The sequence below is a fragment of the Cupressus sempervirens genome, chromosome 6 (assembly GCF_028749045.1).
Source record: "Cupressus sempervirens isolate cs-2001-9-10 chromosome 6, ASM2874904v1, whole genome shotgun sequence".
In the NCBI taxonomy this organism is placed as follows: domain Eukaryota; kingdom Viridiplantae; phylum Streptophyta; class Pinopsida; order Cupressales; family Cupressaceae; genus Cupressus; species Cupressus sempervirens.
Window position 1 is genome coordinate 242406459 of NC_143123.1, and position 22938 is coordinate 242429396.

Consider the following 22938-nt stretch of genomic DNA (forward strand, 5'->3'; position numbering starts at 1 on the left):
AATACCTACAATCTATATAAAAGTTGAACATGTACATATACATATATATCTAAACTAAACAAGAAAGCAATGTGTGAATCCTGACTAGCAAGTGACTACGACTCCCTCCCTCAACCACATCAAAAACGTCAAACATAAAGTACACCATACACATGCAATATGGGGTAAGTAACTATAGAAACTACATATAAAGCATCTATCTATCTATCATCATGAAATAACTAAAATGACTATATTAACATACAAAACATCATCATCGAAAGGATAAACATAAACACCTAAAATAATCATGTATCAAGTAGCTCATCAAATATATCAACTAAGTATGAAATAACATCCAAAAAAATTGGGTAACCAAGTACTGCTAATCATAAAACATAATCATAAAACTATCATAAAATAGTCTAGCAATCCAACATGGAAAGTAAACTAGGGGTAGGCATTACATCCACCCCGAAGCCTACAAAAAAGCTGAAAACTCTAGTACTCATTGTGTGGGGCCCATTGTACCCTGTCCCCCTATAGGAGGATAAAACTCCATTGAAAATGCCCTCTGCAATCTACCCATATCTCCAACTGTGGGTTCTAAAGTTGTAGGTCTTTGATCTAAGAATTGTGGTTTCCATTGAGGATAATGGGATAACTTATACACACATTTTCAGCATGAAAAAAATTCTCAATCAAAACTCCCTCTAAGTGCACTGGACTGCTAAAAACTACCCCCACTAGAAAAAGAGTGAGTATTATGTGTTGATTGGTCGTACTAATTGCACTTATTGTGCTAAGAGTACTAAGAATCCCTAGAGTGTGAACACCTACCACCACTATGTGCTAGAGGATAAGATCCTCCCTACTACTATTGTTGATTGCCTCTAGAAGAAGAAGGCTTCCTACTACTACCCACTCCTTGATTACCTTTGGACCTTGATGCTATAGGTGCTCCCACAAAACCACCATGTCCCAAACTAACTTTTTTCTCTACCAAGATAGCCTAATGTATTGTATCCTTGAGGGTTTTAGGTTAGAAAACCTTCACACCCCCCAATGAGATGGTTGTTCAAACCCCAAATGAAGTTTTGAACCATCAGTGATGAACTATCACTGGTTCATACATAAGGCATGAGCTCAAAGAATTTTCAGTCATACTCTATCACAGTCATAGTACATTGCCTTAGATCATGGAACTCATCTACCCTCTACTAGTGTCATTCCTTTGGTAGGAAGCATTCACGGAAGTTCTCTAGGAATAACTCCCATGTAAAGGTGTTCATGTTCACACCCAATTTCTTCTCCTCAATGTTCCACCATGTAGCTCCAAAGAGCTCTAGGTGGGTGATGGAAAACCTCGCTATGACATTAGAGTCGAAGTCTTGCATCGTAAAACATCTATCTAATGCAATTAATCACTACTCTGCCACATATCTCGTACCAACTTCATTGAAGGGTTTGATCTTGGGCCTCAGTAGGTTCTTCATCTAAGTGGCCTTACCAACCTTTGTCTATCACCATGGAGGTCTCACCAAGTACTCCTGGATCTCTGCCTCTAGTCATTCCCACCATGATGTGATCCCTCCTGATCAACACACCTTGGAGGAGGTAGGTGCTCTAAGATCGTCCTCATCATCTATCTCAAATTAGATTCATTTGAGTTAACATGCTCTTCTATATGGCTCTATTCCTTATTTTCCTCTTAAATAGGACTCCCTCTATGAGTCGAAAAAGGACTATCATGTCTACCTCTCCCATGACCTCTGTAACTGAGAGCGGTAGTGAATCAATTATCCAACTAATAACACAATTATCAACCTTATTAAACTTTAATCATATGAGCAATATAATCATAAAGCACAACAAGATACTCATACACAATAAAACCATATATGTTAACTAGAGAAACCCTTGATCAAAGGGAAAACCCTAGTGGGGATGGTACCCACAAGATGATGTACTAATATAAATATTCCTTGTTAGCGGATGGACCCTATTAGGAGTCAATAACAAAATTCAGTACATATTAGTTCCTATTAGGAGACTTTGAATCCCTATTAAGAGATTCCAACCCTATTAGGAGTTGTAGAAGACAACTTGACCCACTACCCAAATAGCTTCAAGGGCAAGATCAATAAACCCACTATCCAAATGATCTTTGAATTATTCCTTACAGAATAATAGAAATGAATAGTACTACTCCTTCCTCTTCCTCTATCCTGTCAATCAGACTTTTGCTTCTTCTAATCTTGTAACCAGATCACAAATCTCACATCGAATAATCCCTTGGATTGCTTGCTCACATTCAGTAAACACTCTGCTCCTTTTGCACTTTGCACTTAATACAATGATCACAACTACATTACTAAAAAAGGAAAACATCTTTCCTTTATACCATATCTTCAAAATAATTCCTTGAGTCGGCCTTGATGCTTTACCAATTAATTATAATAAGATAATTTATTTATTTATAATTACAATAGCACTATCAGCTCACAGTTTATACAACTTCTCACACGTGAGACACAAGGGCTTGCACATTTTTCGACATCATCATCAAATTGTGATAAGTCATTGGATTACCACACATCAATAGATTATATTACTACCAAAGGATATAATGCAAACATTAGAAACTACTTCTTAGATACTTTGTTTCTGTACTACTCCCTATAAATCAGGTACAACTTTCGTACATCTTTGACTCCGTGTTGCGCATTGAACCTTCGCATTAGGACATTATACTGAACATGGACATGAATGTACATCACCAAACAATCAAAACATTGTCCATACAACTAAGATCTATGTCTGCTACTCTATCACTCTTCATAGACTTACTGTTATGTTGACATCAATGACAAACAAAATCATGAATGCAACATGTCAATACTCTCCAATGCTTAGGATACTCCCCCAAAGTAGTATCATCAACATTCATGCTAATAACCTCTACCTCTACCTACACTATGATCCCTAATAGTGAATCTAGTCTCAGACACCATCCTCCTACAACACCCAAGAAAAAACAACAAAAATGCTCACAGAGACAACAAAGGCATGTCACCTTAAAGCACAATCATAAGAAAATATGTTTGAAATCCAACTCGAGAATTATTCAATTTTTTCCTTTTTCTTTGTTTCAAGAATCAAGTCTAAAGTTTCAAGTTGTAATAGATACATATAATTGTTCAAGTTTCATTTCAGTTTGACTAGTTGACAACTAGTGGCATTCCAATATACCCAGAGCTCCCAGTGTAGAAACTCGAGCTTTGATACCAAATGTAACACCCCACTAGGGAACCCAAAAGAAATTAACCTAAAGTTTCATTAAGTTTTCCAAACATTTTTTTTTAAAGATAATAACATCAACAGATAATATAGAGGAAGCAATAACTCACATACATATAAACAAACCAAAATAGATTACATCTCTTTAAGGGTTCCATGACGTTGAATCGCATGTATAAGTTTATTAAAACATTCCATTCTCTAAGTTGAATTACAAATTATCAATTTACTTTGTAAATATATTTTAAATATTAATGTAATTAATACAAATTTTAAATAGATATTATTAAAATTTCAAGATTAATATTAAATTATTAATAAAAATAATTACTAAATCTATTTAATAAAATAATATATTAATAATAATTAATATTTATATAAATAATAATTAATATTTATATAAATAATATATACTAAATATTATTATAAATTATCAATTTTCTTTGTAAATATATTTTAAATAATAATGTAATTAATAAAAAATTTAAATAGATATAATTAAAATTTCAACATTAATGTTAAATTATTAAAGATAATAATTATTGGTTATTAATGAAATAATTAATATTAAATTATTAATAAAAATAATTACTAAATCTATTTAATAAAGCAATATATTAATAATAATTAATATTTAATATATAACATCATTTATATAAATAATATATACTAAATATTAATAAAATTAAAAATAAAAATAAAAATATTACCTTAAGCCTCACACAAGCTACACAAGCAGCCGTTGATTGCTTTTGCAGTCATGGATTGTGTAGGCAGTTGTGGTCCGCCTTAGGCAACGAAGGCCTACTTCAGCAGTTGGGTCTCATGCCTAGCAGTCAAGAGGAGATAGGGGAAGGGGAGGTGGGAAGTGGTGGCCTAACTCCAGATTTAATATTTAATTTTTCTTATTTAAAAACAAACATGCCCCCTTCCAAAAATCATACCACCATAACTATTTTCAAGGTCTGTTTTATAATAAAAATTATCATAGTAATAATTTATTGTAGTATATATATATATATATATATATATATATATATATATATATATAGTTTTTTACAAATTTTCCAATGTAGATTTAAGTGGAAAACAAATACAAACTATCCAATTGTAAGATTTAATTTCTGATATCCCTTTTCAAACCCCATCTCGAATCCAAACAATCAAACAAGGGTTTCCAATATCGAATTATTCAAAAAAAATTTCAAGAAATGAAGAACAGTAAATTTCAACACGAGGGTTTCAACCCCAATAAAATTTAGAAAATAGATCCATACAAACACGGAGAAGAAAGAGAGATTTCGAAGGGAAAACTATTGTACAAAACTCAACAAGATCCTACCTTTCTTAGATGCTAACCAGCCAAATGCTCAAGGCTCGCAAGAAATTCCTGTCCTTTTGAAAACCTTTCTAAAATTTGCTCCTCCAAATCCTATGTGTGGAGAAATGAGCTCTAATTTCTTAATAAAGAACTTTCTCCTTCTTAGGGTTTCAGTTTTTCAATCATGCGAAACCTTTTTCTTAATTATTTTATTATATTTTAGTTTCATGTGTAACCTTTTTGCATTTAATTAAAAAAACTTTATTAAATTAATTCTTTCTCTCTTTTATTAAATCACAAAACATCTTCAATAAAATATTTATTAATTTAACTAATAATAATATTTAGAGATTATTATAAAAATGAAACTCCTAAATAAATTATTATTAAATTAAATAAATATAAATATGTCAAAATTAGAACTTTAATTAAATCTTTAAATTTAATTCTTTTATTTAATTAATTTCTCAATTAATTAAATATAACTAAATATTGAATTTTCTTTATAAAATTTTCATTAAATTAAATCATTAAATTATCTTTTAATTTGATTTAATAATAACTAAAAATCACAACAGACCCACAAAACTAAATACGAAAACTCGCTATAAAGAATAGAGTACTAAATCAAACTCAAGCATCAAAATCACGAATTCATGTCACCTGACAAATTGGAAGGGTAAAACTCAGATACTTGTCCTACTTTCTAGGAGAGATGGCTTAAGGTTAAGATTTGGAAGGACTATCTCCCCTTTTTTACCATTGAGATGCTACGATAGGGCGCACTCATCCTAGCAATTCAGGGAACTCGATGCCTGGTACCTGCAATTTGCATAAAAGTTGAACATGTACATATACATATATATCTAAACTAAACATGCAATGGTAGGAAGTGGTGCATCATGTAGATCCTGACTAGCAAGTGACTACGACTCCCTCCCTCAACCACATCAAAAATGTCAAATATAAAGTAAAACATACAAGTACACCATATACATGCAAGTATGGGGTAAGTAACTATAGAAAGTACATATAAAACATCCATCTATCATCACAAAATAATTGAAATCACTATATGAACATATGAAACATCATCATCGAAAGGATAAACATTTAAAAACCTGAAATAATCATGTATCAAGTTGCTCATCAAATATATCAACTGAGGATGAAATAACATCCATACAAATCGGGTAACCAAGTATCGCTAATCATAAAACATAATCATAAAAATGGCCTAAAAGAATTTGACAATCCAACATGAAAAGTAAACTAGGGGTAGGCATTACAAATTTCATGATTATAGAGGTTGACATGAAGGCAGTGCTACTTTTAAATCAGTCAACTTGTTGTTCCCTGGTAGCTATAGTGAGGCAAATCCCTTAATTGGGTGGACTCTAACAAGTCTTTTTGTGTAAATCATTTCATAGGGTGGACTCTTAGAAGGAGTTCTAAATCCTTTATTGAAGTAGATCCTAGTATTTCAATGTTGTACTCCTAACAATGTACAAATCACTCCTAACATGATGAACCCTCATAAAAGGTATTTATAGATCCTAACAGGCAAAACCTTTTTTACTACAATGAAGGTTTTGGGTGTTATCCCCATCGTGTTTTTCTCCCTCTATCCAAGGATTTCCTCTTACAAAAATTGGTGTGTTTTGTGTGTTGCATGTGTGGTTGCTTGATGTCATTTACTTCTATTTCATTTTAGCAATTATATGATATGTATTTTGCAAGTTACTTTTAAAGTTAATTAGATCAGTGGTTGATTAATAGTCTACATGTTTGCTCTATTTTGCTCCCCCTCCCCACCCTCCTTAGTGCCTCCTTATACCAACATTATGATATTCAATTGGTCAAATTGATCAACATGCTAATGGATTTGGTTGATGTGATGATTAGATTAATCATTAAGTTAACTATTTTTAGAAAATGGTTATTCCATGGCGATGTGTAATTTAGATCTAAATTCATTTAACAATAGATTGTTTATATTTAAATTGAAATATTCAAACATCTGTTAGGAAATTGTTCACTTCAAATTGATCAAAAAAATCATATTATTTAATGAATTTAACTGTTAACATCAAATTGTATTACATGAATTAGTCAATTCTTGATTTTGATGTTTGCACATTTCAATTTTAATAATATTAAAGGTTTGCAACTAGTCAAGTTGTGAATTAACTCTTATTCCAAAACTGTTGAATCAATCATTTTTAGGATCTAGTTTGGTTAAGGAGATGTCAACCCATAATTCATAAAAAATTCCAAAGGTGTTCCTAAACATTACTAAACTTTCTATACATGAAAAATATCAAGTTGTGTAGATTTCAACTATCAATTTTCTACAATTTATCCTTGTAAAGTTGTGTCAAATTTTCTTTCAAACAATCACAAATTCTCACTCGAAGCATAGTCAAAATATAGACTCTAAAACAATAACCAACCAAAACTCAATACCCAACCATTATAACAAATCATTCTCTTTATATTCAACATTGTTTATCCATCCCTCGACAAAAATCTAATTTTATTCCTAATTTCTTAATAATATATAAATCAATAGTGGTGCACCTATAATGCTATGTCATCCCGAAAAAGATTCCTCTAAAGTTTTTAAAAAAAAAAAATCATATGATGTTGCTACATCAATGTCATTTTAGACAATGCACAATAATGTATACTATTACGACATCATATTTGACCGTATAAACCAAATAATATTTTTTAATAAAGAACTTAACATATAAATTATTATATAAAATTGAGAATAATTTGAAATATTTACATTAAAAAACTCCAAAACGAGTTGGCCTAGTGGTGAAGAACTTGTACTCTTGAAAGAGAGGTCACAAGTTCAAATCCCACTGGGGGGTAGGGTATGTACACCTCGTTTGTAGCGCCAAGCGCCTTTCGAACAAGAGTACGAAGTAGTCCCATATCACTGTCACCATATGTAAACCCAAAAACTATGGCATAGCGTCGTGGACTATAAAACTTACTTACTTACTTACTTAAAACTATGGCATAGCGTCGTGGACTATAAAACCTACTTACTTACTTACTTTATACAAAACCGAATATACTCAATCACTTCTATCCCCTTGCACCACCTTCACATCACCAAAGACATAAAAATTTTGAAAATGAGTTAACCTAGTAGAGCTTAGGTATAAGACCCAATATGTTCCAAAGAAAAGGTATTTGAATCAAGCCAGATAGGAAAGTAACGTCTACGTCAAAGCCCTTTTTTAAAAGGTTTGACCAAGGACATTTGAAGATATTTAATGTGAGAAAAACAAGGATGACGCGTTGCCCGACGCCCCATTTCCACTTCATTTGTAACGGTTTTTATGTGGATATGTCAAACTCTGCAACTCCTGTTTGAAACAAACGCCTAATTAACTCAACTTCTTTTCTCTTTATAACTCTTATGCGTCAGGTACTAGTGCAATCATTTATATTATAATTACACTTGCAAATGTTTATCTTTACGTATACAACTGGTAAAGCTGATATACAGATCATTCCCAGCCTGACATCTCTTTAAAAAATAAATCAATGGCATCAAGTGTCTTTTTTTTATACGCTATGAGAGGACAAATATCTTTCCTTGTTTAAGTAATCTATTTCGGAATTTGTGAACAGGATTGGTCAGTAATCACCTTTCCCTTTCAGCTTAGTAGTAATGTTCAAGAAATATTCATAACATTCTGATGATAGATCATGTAGTATGATCCAAAACATTGATGGTAAAAAAATACACACAATTGGATCCAGAAAACTTCTTATTTATTCCTAACATGCTAATTGATTTTTTTATGCTTACTATTCAAGGTTGTTGAGTCTGAAGCATGTCTGTATAACAGGACTTCTTTCAATTTAATGTAATGGATTGAGGGATGTCTAAGGATTGAGAGGTATCTGTTTTGTTCAAAATTTTATAATATATAATCTTAACTTTGATCTCATCTGTTTGGAATGCCAGACTTTACATTCAGTAATGTTTGTGGGAAAATTATACAGTTATCTTAGATGTAGGAAGTGATCTTCCTAATTTAAGATAAAAGGTCAAGGTATGTAAAACTCATGAATATTCATACAAATATCTCAGATGTATGCATAATGAAGTTATTTCATTTGTATAAGTAATTAGCTCTCTTTTACTTTAACAAGTTGAGGAAATATTCAGATGTATACATAATCAAGTTCTTTCATCCATATAAGTAATTAGCTCTCTTTAGTTTAGCAACAAAGTTTAAGAAATAAGTCTATAGTTTTAAGGGATCACTGGATCCTAGTTGTTTTATGTTATTATGTTGTTACTTGGTTCGCTGGTATCCAACGGTTACTCACACTTGGGTTGGCCTAACTGTGCCAACAGTTTTTATTATAAACTTCAGTAGTATAATTAACTCTATAGACTTCTGCTTTAGTTTAGTTGTTTATGTTCTTAGTAGTATGCTGATTAGTAGTTTGGGGAGAAATTTAGCGGTTAAGTTACTTCTTGTTTTGTTTTTTGGTTTAGTAATACTCTCTGTTGGTTTTTGCTAGTGATGTGATGGTTACCAGCCTTTTGATTGTAAGGGCTGACCCCTTTATTTTTGCTCATTTTTAATTTCAAAAACAAAGTTTAAGAAATATTCATATAGTTGTTCTAGAGGTATGAATAATCTCTCTTTTAGCTCTCATCAAAGACTAGTTTATTCAATTGAAGGGCATCAAGAATTGAAGGATATCCATAACTATCTCAGAGGTACGACTAATCAACCTTCTTTCAATTTAATATCTAAGGACTGGGAGGTATTCGTTCAATAAAAAATTATCCAATGCACAATCTCTATCTTATCATCTCTTTTAGCCTTTTCACTCAGTAAAGTTCAAGAAATATCTATATAATTCGTTTGAAGAGGGAAGTAAACTCATTTAATATATCATCAAAGTCTGTGGTATATCATACTAAAGAATATCTATACAGTTATCTCAAATATATAAATAATTGACCTCTTTTAATCTAATGCCAAAATTAAGTAATGACTGAAACATTCATTCTGTCAAGAAAATAGTCAATACAAAATCTCAACCTCAAAATCATATATCATCCTTCTCCTTCACCTTCGATAAATAAGACTTGATCTCTTTGTAAACTATTCAATTTCATCAGCAACCAAATGCCACTTAATATTCATTTACTTCAACATAAAAGAAAAATATAAAATCATGAATAAATTAGAATCCACAAAGTGTTTATTTTAATCTATACTACTATATTGTGATTTAGACAAATGATGTCAAATGGCAATAGTGTAGATCTAAATATAAAAATAAGAAATATAATTTTAATTAGTTATGGGAAATGTGCAGGTTATTTTAAGTCCATTGTTAAATCATCAATCAGACACATGATATTTTCACTGTATATTCCAAAAAATTGAAATGAGTTGAATCATCAAATAGAGACATTATAATTCCACACCACACACGCAGCTTTTACATTTAGTGTTAATTATCAAACAAAGATATAACTGTTCCCGTCCATTCCACAATATGATTTGAAATAGTGCAGGTAGCTTTGACATTAAGTGTCGAAAAAATCAATCAGATATATTATGTTGCCACAATTAATTCTGAAACAAGATTTAAAAAGCTTTAAAGGAACATTAAAATTTTTAGATCACACTCTGTGATCCACACCACCAAAAGAGCAACATTTTTATCTGTTAGAATCCAAGCCAAACGTTGGTTCACCTTAAGAGTTTAAAATCCTGGCCAAGGAGCATTTGATAGTAAAATTCTAAATTTTAATACCAAATCTTAGTGCAACAATTACAAGCCGAACAGCCTAAAATAAACGAGCACTTCTGAAGGTCCTAGCACATTAATCCTACACATTGTTTTATAAGATTACTGCCTAAGGAAACACCAATTTTGTGATGTATTTGTCTTATTTGCTGTTCATGCTAGGTGCATTTATCTCCTAGCCTCTGTCAGATTTCAACTCACACCTTTTCAATGTACAGAGAAGTCTGTCACTGGGCCCATTTCAGTGCTTATTAGTAAAATGTGCTTGAGGAATCCTCGAGAAAATTGTGACATGGTGGTTATGGCCTTTCTTAAGCTACCCCCTAAAATACATTACAAGATTATTATTGTATCCATGTTGATTCCTAGGGTTGTCTTAAGTTCATGTTTTACTAGTGATAATGCGTTTAGTTCATGATACAATGCAAAGCATCGACATTTGGGGCCTCTTAATGTCAGAAATGCGAGAGAGTGCTACCATGATAGTAAGCTCTCCTCCAATAAAAACTCCTACTTTGGCTTCAGAAAATCAAACAAATTAGTTTGACTTACAGAGCTAGAGATTTATAATCATTCAGAAATTGAATATAATTTGTTTTGATTAAGTAAAAGTAGGTTTTAAAAGACCTAAAATTGAATATAATTTGTTAAGAAACTAGGTCTCAAATTTTAGAATTTTGAGCTTACTAAAAGTTTGTTAGGAAAAAGTTTCAAAGTGCCATGTGAAATAATAACATTGGCAGAAAAAAGGCTCATTACATTAAAGAATTCAACCGAACAGGAGACCACAGCAAGAAAGCATATCTTGGAGCTTCTATTAAAGGTAAGGCAAGATTGTTATTGGCTCAGTTGAGGACTGGGTCCCATCACTTCAGATGCAAGACGGACAGATGGAAGAGGCCCAAGGAGGTTTGGGAGGACAGGATATGCATGTTTTGTAGGATGGGAGCTATTGAAATAAAATGACATTTCCTTTCCGAGTGCACAGCTTAGGACAACATCTGAACTTACTATGATCTCCTCGCAAAGGTTGATAGGATCAAGCAAGCGGCGGGTTACTTGACTAAGATCCATATCAGAAGATTGGAAATGGAAAGAAATATGGAATCTGTTTAGCATGTTCTACTGGTCCCATAGACTGCTATGGTCTCGTGAACGTCATTAAAATCGCATTCATTCATTCTTTCAAAATCAATTGTGCTATACAAAACTACTGTAGTATAACTCTTATGGATGAGTGCTTCAAATATTCTGATAAGGTTTGCTGTGAAGGCAACGTATGCAGCAACTACTATGCTGCTTGTTCCAACAGGAAGAGGAAGATGAGGTGTTGGGTACTAAGGATTCCAAGCAACTTTATGGGTTCCTGACTGATGATTGGGCAAAGATCTTATGGTTAGGGAAGGGAAGAAAAAGGCAAAAAATTAGGCCTTTGGTTTTCAGTATTTTATTTTTTGTGCTATGGATATGCTGGGAAGGCAAACGCTATGCAAACATTTAATACGTTTAGCATACGAAGACAGAAGACTTAGCTTATTTTTCAGAACTTTAAAAAAGCTATATAGAAAAAACCATTTTTGTGGCTGGATAGCCACCATGTGCTGGGAAGATATGTGGCCTTATTTGATTTCAAAAAAAATTTTAAGTAGTTTTAGGCCTTATTTTTATATTACTGTTATTATAATGGAAAATGCCATAGACATAATTAGCGTAATGGTAGATATGTTGAATAAGCACTTGATCTGGTTACGTAGGTTTTGTAGGGACAGGTTTTTGTATTACATGTCGAGGCTGTGAATGTGTTGCTTATCATGTAACTGGTAGTCTGTTGTTAATGGATTCTCCATTGTTTTGTCCTTAAAGACCAGCTCCCTTGTTTTAGTTACTTTAATATCAAAAACTATAATATTACCCCAGTTGCATATATGATCCTATATAAATTTATTATCTCAACCAATCAGCCCAATTCCTTATATATTATCTCAGGCAATCAGCCCAATGCTATTGGGCCAGAAAACAACAATTACAAATATTAAGCTTGATCATAATCAACTGAAGGTACTTTAGACAAGGCAAACTACATAAACTTGTGATTCTTCCTGTCATATTAGATATAAGCAAGATTCAAAATATATTTAGCAAATCGATAGAACAGAGCAATGCACATTTTCTGGATTGTTTTATAGCTTTAAGTTGGTCTTGCAGCTTATCCCTCAGACTGGACTGTGTCCCAGTCTCACCCGATAGTCCGAAATGTACAGCGAAAAGTAAGTTTGTTACTTATTTTTTCATTTTAGTTTCAGTTTGAACTACTAAATTTTCAAGAATTTTTCCATGTAATGTCCCCTTTTCAGCATGACTATGAGAGTTGATGGATTCAGTCTATCATTAAATTCTTGTATACTGATACTGATATTTATAGGATGAAATCTACATTATAGAAGTATGCTTATTCAAACTCTTTTCATCTTCAACTGCAAATCACAATGTGCATTTTCGAAACATGTTTTCTTTGATGATCTTTTCAAATTAATCATTGATGTATAGTACAAGGATGTAGCCAGATCATTAATTAGATCGTTTTATGATCCACAGTGCACACTCCAGAGTTCAAACACACACACAAGATGGCAAAGAAAAGCAAAACCCCATTTTCACACCAGCTGACAAATAAAACAAATCGTATTAGAATATCAAACACCAAATTGTAGCATGTTCCTGAGAACTGAATACAGGAACTGAAAATCAACTGGAAAGAAAATTATTTATAAGATTGAATATTTATCAAATCTGCAAATTCTGGTGGATGAACTTTAGGGCTCATACACCAGTGAAAGCCTTTTTTAGCCTTAGAGAGTTGCTGGTACAAAGTTACCAAATTTCAACATCATCAGTTTCTTGTCCATGCATGTCTTTGTAACTTGCTTCAGGAAATCAGACTATTAAATTTTATGTTGAATTTGATTGTATGATTATTTTTGCATCAATTTTTCAGAATATATTCATCATCAAGATAAAAGAGAGAAAATCATGAGAAATCACGAATGTTTATAAAATTCATATTAAAAAAGAACTTATTTGCAAGACTCTACGCTCCTTTGCTTGTCACACACACTCCTTGTTGATTCAGGCTGTGAGATTCTGGTTTAAACAGATTTAGATCATACGCAGTAGTATTTTCTGGATACAGCGGTATGAGATTTGTTAGTATCAATGTTTTAAGGTCACACCCCTAGATTCAAATCAGTCTCACGTAAAACCATCTGAAATTTTGAAATTTCCATGCATCACATAGGCTTCAACGAAGGGGCATCAGAGAACTGCCCCACAATTACACAACTAGAAGCACGAAAAACATGGCAGGGTTCCAGACGAAAATCAGCCACAACGAAGACAGGACCGAAAAAAATTGCTCACTCAGTAGAGGATGAGCTTCAAAGGTCAACTTTGCCTTGCTTGTTGCTAAGTTAGAACCCCAACCTCTTTAACTCATTCTAAAAGAAGCATATGGTCCCTCTTCTTCCTCTCCTTCACTAAAGAAGGATAAAAAGTGCTTGCTTAGATTAAAAAGCTATCATTTCCGGCCAGAGATCAACAGTCCACCAACAATGAGGGCACCAACGGTCTTCTCTGAAAGCTAATGAAAGCAAAAGGCAGCACTTGTTAGACACACTTCCATAAGATTAAATGAAAAATTTACCTGGCCACAACCATCTTTTGGCAATCAAGGCAAGGAAGCTTACACCAGCTTGAACCTATGTGAGACAAGTCATATCTCGCCGGATGCAAGGGACATGGAAATCCCTCGTATCTGGCTTCCAAGTCACTAAGTACACACTACATCAACAGAGTAAACAATTTTTAAAGAAAAATTCGATACCATCTAAACATTTGGCAAACTTTGAGATATGACCCAGCTCTGTCTTATTTCAAATTCAAAAAATGCTGACTATAATCCCATTCTGTAGAATGGATCAAATGCGGGCATTAAAAGTAATCTCTCTTAAATAATGACCAAGATTGTGAATAAAACAACATCAAATCAAAACTACTAAGACAGTTCAATACCGAGCACAATTCATAGCATTTACTCTTGAAACTTTTATCCCATTGCCAAAAACAATCACTGAATCGATACAGAGTAGCAGTTGCTGCATTGAGACCTCCAAGAATGTAATTCAAATTTCATAAAACATAAGCAACAAATTAGTTGGACTATCGATTGCTGCACAAAGTTACGGCAGAGGTCACCATGCTCCCAGAATTGGGAAGCAAATGGATCAGCTTCATATTGTAGTCCCATTAAATTTACCTTGCATCTCCATAAGGTCCTCATACATTAACAGATTATAGAATAACATCACCGTAAACCTCCTCTGTTCTATGTAACTATAATGGTCATTGAACATAAAAGATAGACATAACTTAATCACGGGCAATCATGATTAAACATGAACTTATCCACTCTCAACGAATGCAAGAAGATACAGATAACACAACAGATAAAGAAAGCCCTCTATTCATTTTCGAAAGAGGAGCTCAATATTGTGCAAGTTTTTTTCATTTCTTAGATGAAACTGAGCTTACAATCAAAAGAAACTAAGGGAATGTTTCGCAGCCTAGCAGCAGAGCAGGTCATAGAAAGTATAAGAAATTTTAAAATAGCTACCCCTTTATAAAAGTAGAGGCCTCCTGAGACTCCCAAACTAAGGTATGCGGTCCAGTATCCACCATGTTTTGATTAATCATGTTGTATGCGGTCCTGTATCCACCATGTTTTGATTAATCCTGTTGCTGCTGTAGGGAAAGATGCTCAGACAAGTGAGCCAAGGATTGCAAATTGCAGCGGACAACGGTATCTGCAAACATACATGTGTCCTCCTTAGTGTTGCCCTCTGGCACATCCACCACATAAGATTCAAGAACAAGCGTCCACCGCCTCCCATCATCTTCCTCCGACACCACCTCGTTCAAAGTGGTGACTGATTTGTAATTCTTGAGCCTGTGCTCGCCGCCAAGCACGCTGAAGCTGATGATGTGGCTCTCCTCATCCAAGATCTCAAGGCGCTCCGTGCTGTTGGAAGCGGGCAGCCCGGAGACAACGCTCACTTCTCTTATGCTGCCCACCTGCCCGTCCCCCTTCATGGCACAGCTGCGGATGAAATGCTTATATGTTTGGGGCTTGTCGAATCGGCGCACAACGGACCAGACCACATTCACCGGCGCATTGATGCGTTGAACCACCATGGAAGAGCACTGATCGCCCTCTGTTTCGTGCTTGTGATACCGCCCAATCACTTCTCCAATGTACTCATACTCTTCTTCCTTCATTCCTGCTGGTATCATTCCACCGCTCTGCTTCATCTCAGATCTCAATACCACTCCCTGATCTTTACCCCCAAACCAATATGGATCAAACCGTCTCCTACATTTAGGTCTCTTTATTGCCGGATATAATCGCCTGAATTTAGTTTCCCCCCAGACAGGACCATCATATTGGATTTTTCTTGCCTGAACGACGGGTCAATCAAACTAATAGAGAGGGGTGGAGGTGGAGGTGGTAATGGAGATGGAGCGCCTCCTCGTCTTCTGCAGTGCGTGAAGAACAACAGTAGAAAGGAAATGATCTAGTAATAATAACAGCAGTGCAGCGAAGGGATTCCTGGGGCAGTGGATGGTTATATGGTCGGCGTCCAGCGGGGCAAATCCAGAGGAGAATAGGATGAGGAGATGAGATGGGTTGTAAGGTTGAGTGATTTGGTGAAGTGGGTCGATCCCAAAATGACATTCGGTACATCAAATCAGTGAGATTGGATTGAAATGTTCCGCCACGCCCATGACAAGATCCTTGCAAGTTCCTACCGGACCCGACACAAGAAAACACACAACATTGCCATAGGTATTTCTCCTCTTCTCCCTTCCTCTTGCGTAGGTATTTCTATTCTTCTCTCTTCCTCCCTCCCTGCGCACGCCACACTGCTGTTATTTCTACATCGGTCAGTCCCGCGTTCAAATGGGAAAATACATGAATGTATGCGTATGCATTGCTATCCATGCATATGCCTCCTCTCTCCAACATGCTTATATAATTTAGATGAGCATACAAAGATATGCACGAGAGATGACCTTTTTAAGTACTTTAACATGTAATCCGTATAATGTGAAGAAGATGCCTTTTTATGAGTTTTGGACTGCTAGTATCGAATTAATTAAGAAGAGAAACTATGTTTAGTGTAGGTAATGATAGCGGGAGATGATAGTGTGATGTGATAGTTAGATCACAACATTGGGATTCTTGTTCTTGATGTCTAAAATTCTATTGAGGGTGTTAGTAGGCGCCATCTCCACCACCACAACGTACCAATTTATAATGATAATATGACTTATTTAGACTATTAACACTAAATAGGGTGCACATAATTTGTCTCATAGTCATTGGCATTAAAGTATATCATGATGTTGCAATAGGCTCAAAGTTCTATTGGGTGTTACTATCAAGTGTATTGTGGTGATATAATTCTTGTCAGTAAGATTTAAACTTTTATTGGGGTGTTATTATCAAGTTCTTGATGTTAAAGACTAAACTTCTATTAGAGTGGTGTGTATTGTGATGGTGTGATTCTTGCCACCAAGGTCCAAACTTTTATTGGGAGTGTTATTGTCGAGTTCTTGCCAAAAGGGTCCAAACTTCTAGTGGCCCCAAGTTCCAAACTTCTATTGTAGTGTGATTATTGAGTGTATTACAGTGTTGTGATTGTTGACATCAAGATCCAAACTACCTTACTCTAGAATTCATAGGTTTCAACTATAGCTAGAATTCGCCCACCCCAATATAGTTCTACTAGAGCACTACTATTTTAAGGGGTAAAGTCAAGTTGGGTCAAGGCATCTACCTCCAACCATGGGAATGATTTGTTTGGATACATCGATTCATCTTTTCACTCTATAGCTAGGAATTCAAAGTATTGATGCCCCTACATGCAGGGGTGACTAAGTACATCAACTTTAGTTTAGAACACCCTAAGCAATCGATAAGTGTTGGGAGACCTTTAACTTCCATCTATAGGGTTGTTATCATTGAGTGTATCATGATTTCTACTCTTGTCACCAATGTCCAAACTTCTATTTGGGTATTGTTGGTCAATGTATCATGGTGTTGTGATTCTTACCATCAATGTCTAGACTTCTATTGGGTTATAAATGTTGAATGTATCCTAGTGTTGTGATTCTTGTCACTAAGGTCTAAACTCATATCAGGTAATTATCATTGAGTGTATCATGGTATTATGATTCATGACACCAAGGTCTAAACTTATATTAGGGTTTTATTATTGAGTGCATCATGGTGTTGTGCTTCTTACCACCAAGGTTCAAACATCATATTATTGTTGAGTCTATGATGGTGATGTGATTTTTGCCACCAAGGTCCATATTTCTATTAAGGTATTATTATTAGGTGTTCATGTTATAGATGAGGTGTCTGATCATATTATCAAAGTCATAGCTTTAGTCAAAAGCTTTTGCCCTAAAAAAAGATTAAATTATCTAATAACTTATTTTAAAATTTTTTTTTTTTAAATTAGAATTTGTAATTTGTAATTCATTAATGAGATTCAACTGCTCCTAGAACAATAAGAAGAGAAAAATTTATATAGTTTCGATATATTGTGGTTAATAATATAGATTGATGGTTTGATCATAGTGCTGTGATAATTTCCATTAGGGTGTTATTGTTGAATTCCTACGATTCTTGCCAGCAAGATCTAAATTTCTACTAGATGTTGTTGTTGATTGTATCATGATGTTATTTTTTCCACTGAGGTCCAAGGTTCTATCGGGGTGTTATCATTGAGTGTATCTTGGTGTTGTGATTCTTGTTACTAACATCCATACTTCTACTGAGATATAATTATGATCTCATTGGTTCATAGATTTAGTCAAAAGCAGTTACCCAGAAAAAAAAAAAAAGGATAAAAAATATTGAATAATGTAATTACTTTTACAAAATTTAAGAAACTTTTTTAATCTTTAATTCATTTAAGAGATTAACTATTTGATAAGAGAGAAATTTGTATATTTTTCTATAGTGCACTTGCCAATGGATTAATTGTGGTGATGTAAAAAATTATATCAGGGTGTTAGTATTGCGTTGTGATTTTTGCCACTGAGGTCCAAATTACTATTTGTGTGTTATTATTGAGTATATCAAGGCGGTGTGATTCTTATAACTGAAGTCCAAATTTCTATTGGAGTGTAATGTTAGAGTGCTTCATTGTGTTGTGATACTTACCACCAAGCTTCGAACTTTTATTGGGATGCTATTGTTTAGTGTTCATATTAGAGATTAAGTCCCCACTTATGATTCTTTGGTTCGTAACTTTAGTCAAAAGCATTTACCTAAAAAATAGAGATTAAAATATCTAATAGTTCAATCAATTTTATAAATATGAAGAAATTTCTATTTTGTAATTTATTTAACGTGAAGATAAAGATGTTAGATATTTGTAACTTAGTTGTTTCTATAAGAATTTAAAAGTATTTGACATGTAATCTATCTAATATAAATACATAGATATCTACATCAATGTGGGTTTATTATTTCTTTAAAATCTACAAAATATTATAGCATATATTCCAATTAATGCACAAAGATAGAATAAGGGAACTCGAGTGTTTCTACAAGAACTATTAAAATAATATTTTATTTTATTTTAATAGACAACATTTTTAATTATTATTGTTGAGTATTCACTATAGAGAGGGGTCCTCATATATGACATCATTGACACATAACTTTGACCAAAGAGATTTATCAAGATAAAAATAGATAGAAATGTCTTGTAATTTAATTATTATTTATACAAACTATGATTTTTTTTTCAATTTGCAATTCATTTAATGTGAGGTGAAAAGTTTGATTTTTATAATTTGATTATTTTATATTAAAAAATTAGCATTTAATAAGTAATTTATTTAATATACATATAAAGATGTATACATTTATGTATTTTTTTGTTTCTATAAAAATACAAAATATTCATCATATAATTTAATTGCTATGAATCTAGTGCAATGTAACTTTTTAATATGAAAGTAATTAAACAATAGTATTTAGAATATTTTCTCCATGCATCCTCTATAATTTTATTATCATGTCTTCATCCTCCAATAATACTTGCAATGTTTTTATTGTTTTTAATTCAAGCCCATGAGTATAGAATATTTTGGGGGAGATAAACTCTTCAAGGATAGGAAATATATCTTGATATTGTGTCTGGCAAATAGAATAGAATGTTGATATTATGCATAAATGTTAACATGTTTCTATAAGTGACTTAAGGTTGTAAAACTATAGTTTTGAGTGTTTAATATCAACAATGAAAGGGATGCACCTTGTCATGTAGACAAAAATCCTAAAATATTTATTTTAAAATAGTATTTATTAGCATTCAAGAACAACCTTAACAACACTAAGTTATGTCCACAAATGATATACATTTTCACTCTTTTTTATCCATATGTAATTTCTCATTAATTTTTAACCATTCACTTACATATAATCATGTATAAGGGTCCTTAAGCATTGATTACAAATTTATTATATAAAAATTGATTAAAAGCTCAAATGACATAAATAGTTTATATTAGGCATCTCAATTATTTGTATCTTCTATAGCAACAATTGTATCTAAAGTATTGCACATTCAAATCTAACACCAAGAACAAGCTCTATAACTCTCGCTTGAACCTCCCACCCAAAATTTCCAACCCTCTCTTCTACATGATTGAAGATTCAGGGATGGACTCTATACCCTATAACTGAACCCTCCCCCAATGGGAAAAAAAGTATTTGGACTCCTTTGGTTTTGCATATATGTACAAAGAATCTTGAGAGTAGTCAACTACATCCAAAACTCTATCTAGGGTCTCTACAAAGGATGGTGAAAGGATTGATGGGGGTGCCTCAAACATGGATAAAGGCATACCCTAGTTAATAGAACTCTTAGCAATGCCTTAGAGTTCATCCAGAAATAGCATTCAATTTGAGGAAGATACAAAAGTCTACATTCTTGATATGATGATAGACAAATTTGTGTCCTTAATGTATCTGGACTTAGTGGGTAAATTCTTCTTCTTTCAACCAATGACTCACATGGTCAATATATGGGTTGTCATTTAGTAGAAGTTGAAGGAAAATGTTAGTATTTATTTCATGCTAGGGGGGCTATTTTTGTTTAATTTAATGACAAAGAAATATCTCATCAGAGAACATCTATCAGATCCTACATTTTCCAATCTGTGGACCGACAATTAGGCCATGGGTACATCGGTCACCAGTTGAGATTAGTACAGCCTTTGAGTATTGCATGGGTATGCCATACAAAGAGAGACAAATCCAACTAGGTGGGACTAAAGGGTAAGTGCACCAAGATGATGTACAAAAAGGGGGGTATAAGTGGACACCTTTTTCCTAAAATTAGGTAACCCTTAACTTGGACAAAACTTTTGAGGGTCATCCACCCAAAATGACAAGATATGTAAAAAATATAAATTGTAGTACTCTTAATCTACTTTCTAAACTACTAGAGTTTGTACCAATTTGATAAGATTATGTAAGTCGAACCCTACACACACAAAAAATAGTCCCTAATATTTTTAGAAAACATAACATAGTTGTTTTTGTGTGCAACATAAAATGCCTATTTATATTCATTATTTTGCAAATTCCTTTGGTAACATGATAATTAAGAGTGATATCTGGAAGTTGTGTATTTTTGTGTAATTTTATAATGGGTATTTTTTTAATGAATAATTGACGTTACCGCATACTAAAATTATTGTACTTGTTTGTGTGCAAAGCACAACTTGCATCAAAATAATTTAAAAAGAGCTTTTTTTAAGTGTATAAAATATAGTGTAGAACAAAAATATGTAATTTATTTTGCATTTGTTTAAGAATATTAAAAGTTATTAAAAAAGTAGACATATACCTGTGAGAACTATGAAGATAGTGGTAAAACAAGTTAATGTTTACAATGTTAATGTTGTCAAAAAAAAGAAAAAAAATTACATATTCATAAAGGTGCAAAGATGGGTGAGATTATGGTGGTGATTTCAGAGATACCCACTTTATCATTTGGAAACGTGATGAAGGCAAAAACGAGAATTCATCTTAGAAGATGAAAAAATGTCAAAATGATTGAAATTGGAGGGAAAATGAGCTCCCAAGCCTTTGGGTCAACTCCCAAGGTTAATTCCAAGCCATAACCCAATTGAGTTTTATGTTTTCAAATAACCTGATCAGTTATTCGAGCCAAAATGCAGTGCAATAATTAAGAACCCGATCTCATTTTTTTGAGAAATAACTCCGATCAAGTTTTTATGATACAAAACTTGATCAGTTTATTAATGAGTGAATGCAAAATACATTCTATTTACATAAGCCTTCTAGGTTAGTATGATAGAAATAACCTGATTATTTATAGGGTTATTGTATGTTAATTTTGTATTTGATCGTGTATTTTGTTTAGGTTATTATTTATAGGGTAATTTGCATGGAAATGTTGAATTTGTTCTATTTTACTGTGTCCACATGTTAGTTAATGTTTGTATTGTATAATTAAGCATAAAACAATGGTGCAAATTTATTTAATTTTGTATTTTATTGTATATTTTGTTCATGTTATTATTTTTAGGGAAATTTACATCTACGATCATGGGAAAGAAAAAGAGAGGAATGTTTAAGAAATGAGAGGCAAGAAAAGCACAAACAAGGGAGCATATGAGGAGATTACGTAAAGGTACATCATCAAATTCCTCCAATATAAGTGATGAAAATATACCTATTGATATTGATGTCACAAATGCACCTAATTTGACAAACAAAAATGTTCAACATACCTCAATTAAAATGATTATGATAAATACACTTACGCCACCTAATGCCCTTAATGCAACATCTGAAGTTGAAATGACGAATGCACATAATGTAAGTAATGAAAATATAGAGCATGAAAATACATGAACATCTCCTTGAATAATTCATAGAAAACCAAAGTTTCTAATTGACATTGATGAAAATATTTTTGAAGTCAATGCACAATAGAATGTCAGAAATAAATTGTGGAATAATTGTTCAAAAGATTTGGAATTTAACTATTTTGAAAAATTAAATCAAAGTGGAAGATGCCAACTTGTTGTTGAAATGGTTTTAAAGTTGAAATTTAGAGAGACAATGAGAATTTTGGGGTTAAGAACATCTAAAAATAGTAGTGAAAGAAGCATTGTTAGAGATCTCTTTGATGCATACCAATCCATTCATTCAAAACAAAATAGTAAAGATGTTAATACAAGTCGATGTGTCCTCACATCAACCATAATGGGAAAGGAAATGGTAAAATGTTGTATGATAAGAAAAACAAGTAAATCATTAAGGATAAGTAGAACAACATTATTCAATGCCATGGTGAGGTGAGAGAAATTTGAGAATTCTAATGAGACTTCTTTTTGGTCATTCCAAGGTAGACTCC

The 22938-nt window shown here is 33.0% G+C and overlaps 1 protein-coding gene across 1 annotated transcript; it reads right to left on the reverse strand.

Annotated features, from left to right (window-relative positions):
- Positions 1 to 14911: 14911 nt before the first annotated feature.
- LOC149552152 (abscisic acid receptor PYL12-like) lies at positions 14912 to 16486 on the reverse strand. Its single transcript, XM_089787629.1, has one exon. It carries the CDS (start codon positions 15770 to 15772, stop codon positions 15191 to 15193), a length of 582 nt encoding a protein of 193 aa, XP_089643755.1. The 5' UTR covers positions 15773 to 16486; the 3' UTR covers positions 14912 to 15190.
- Positions 16487 to 22938: the final 6452 nt, after the last annotated feature.

Bases quoted from the DNA above. Each gene is read 5' to 3' on its own strand.
- LOC149552152 (XM_089787629.1), bottom strand. From the start codon at position 15,772: ATGAAGCAGAGCGGTGGAATGATACCAGCAGGAATGAAGGAAGAAGAG.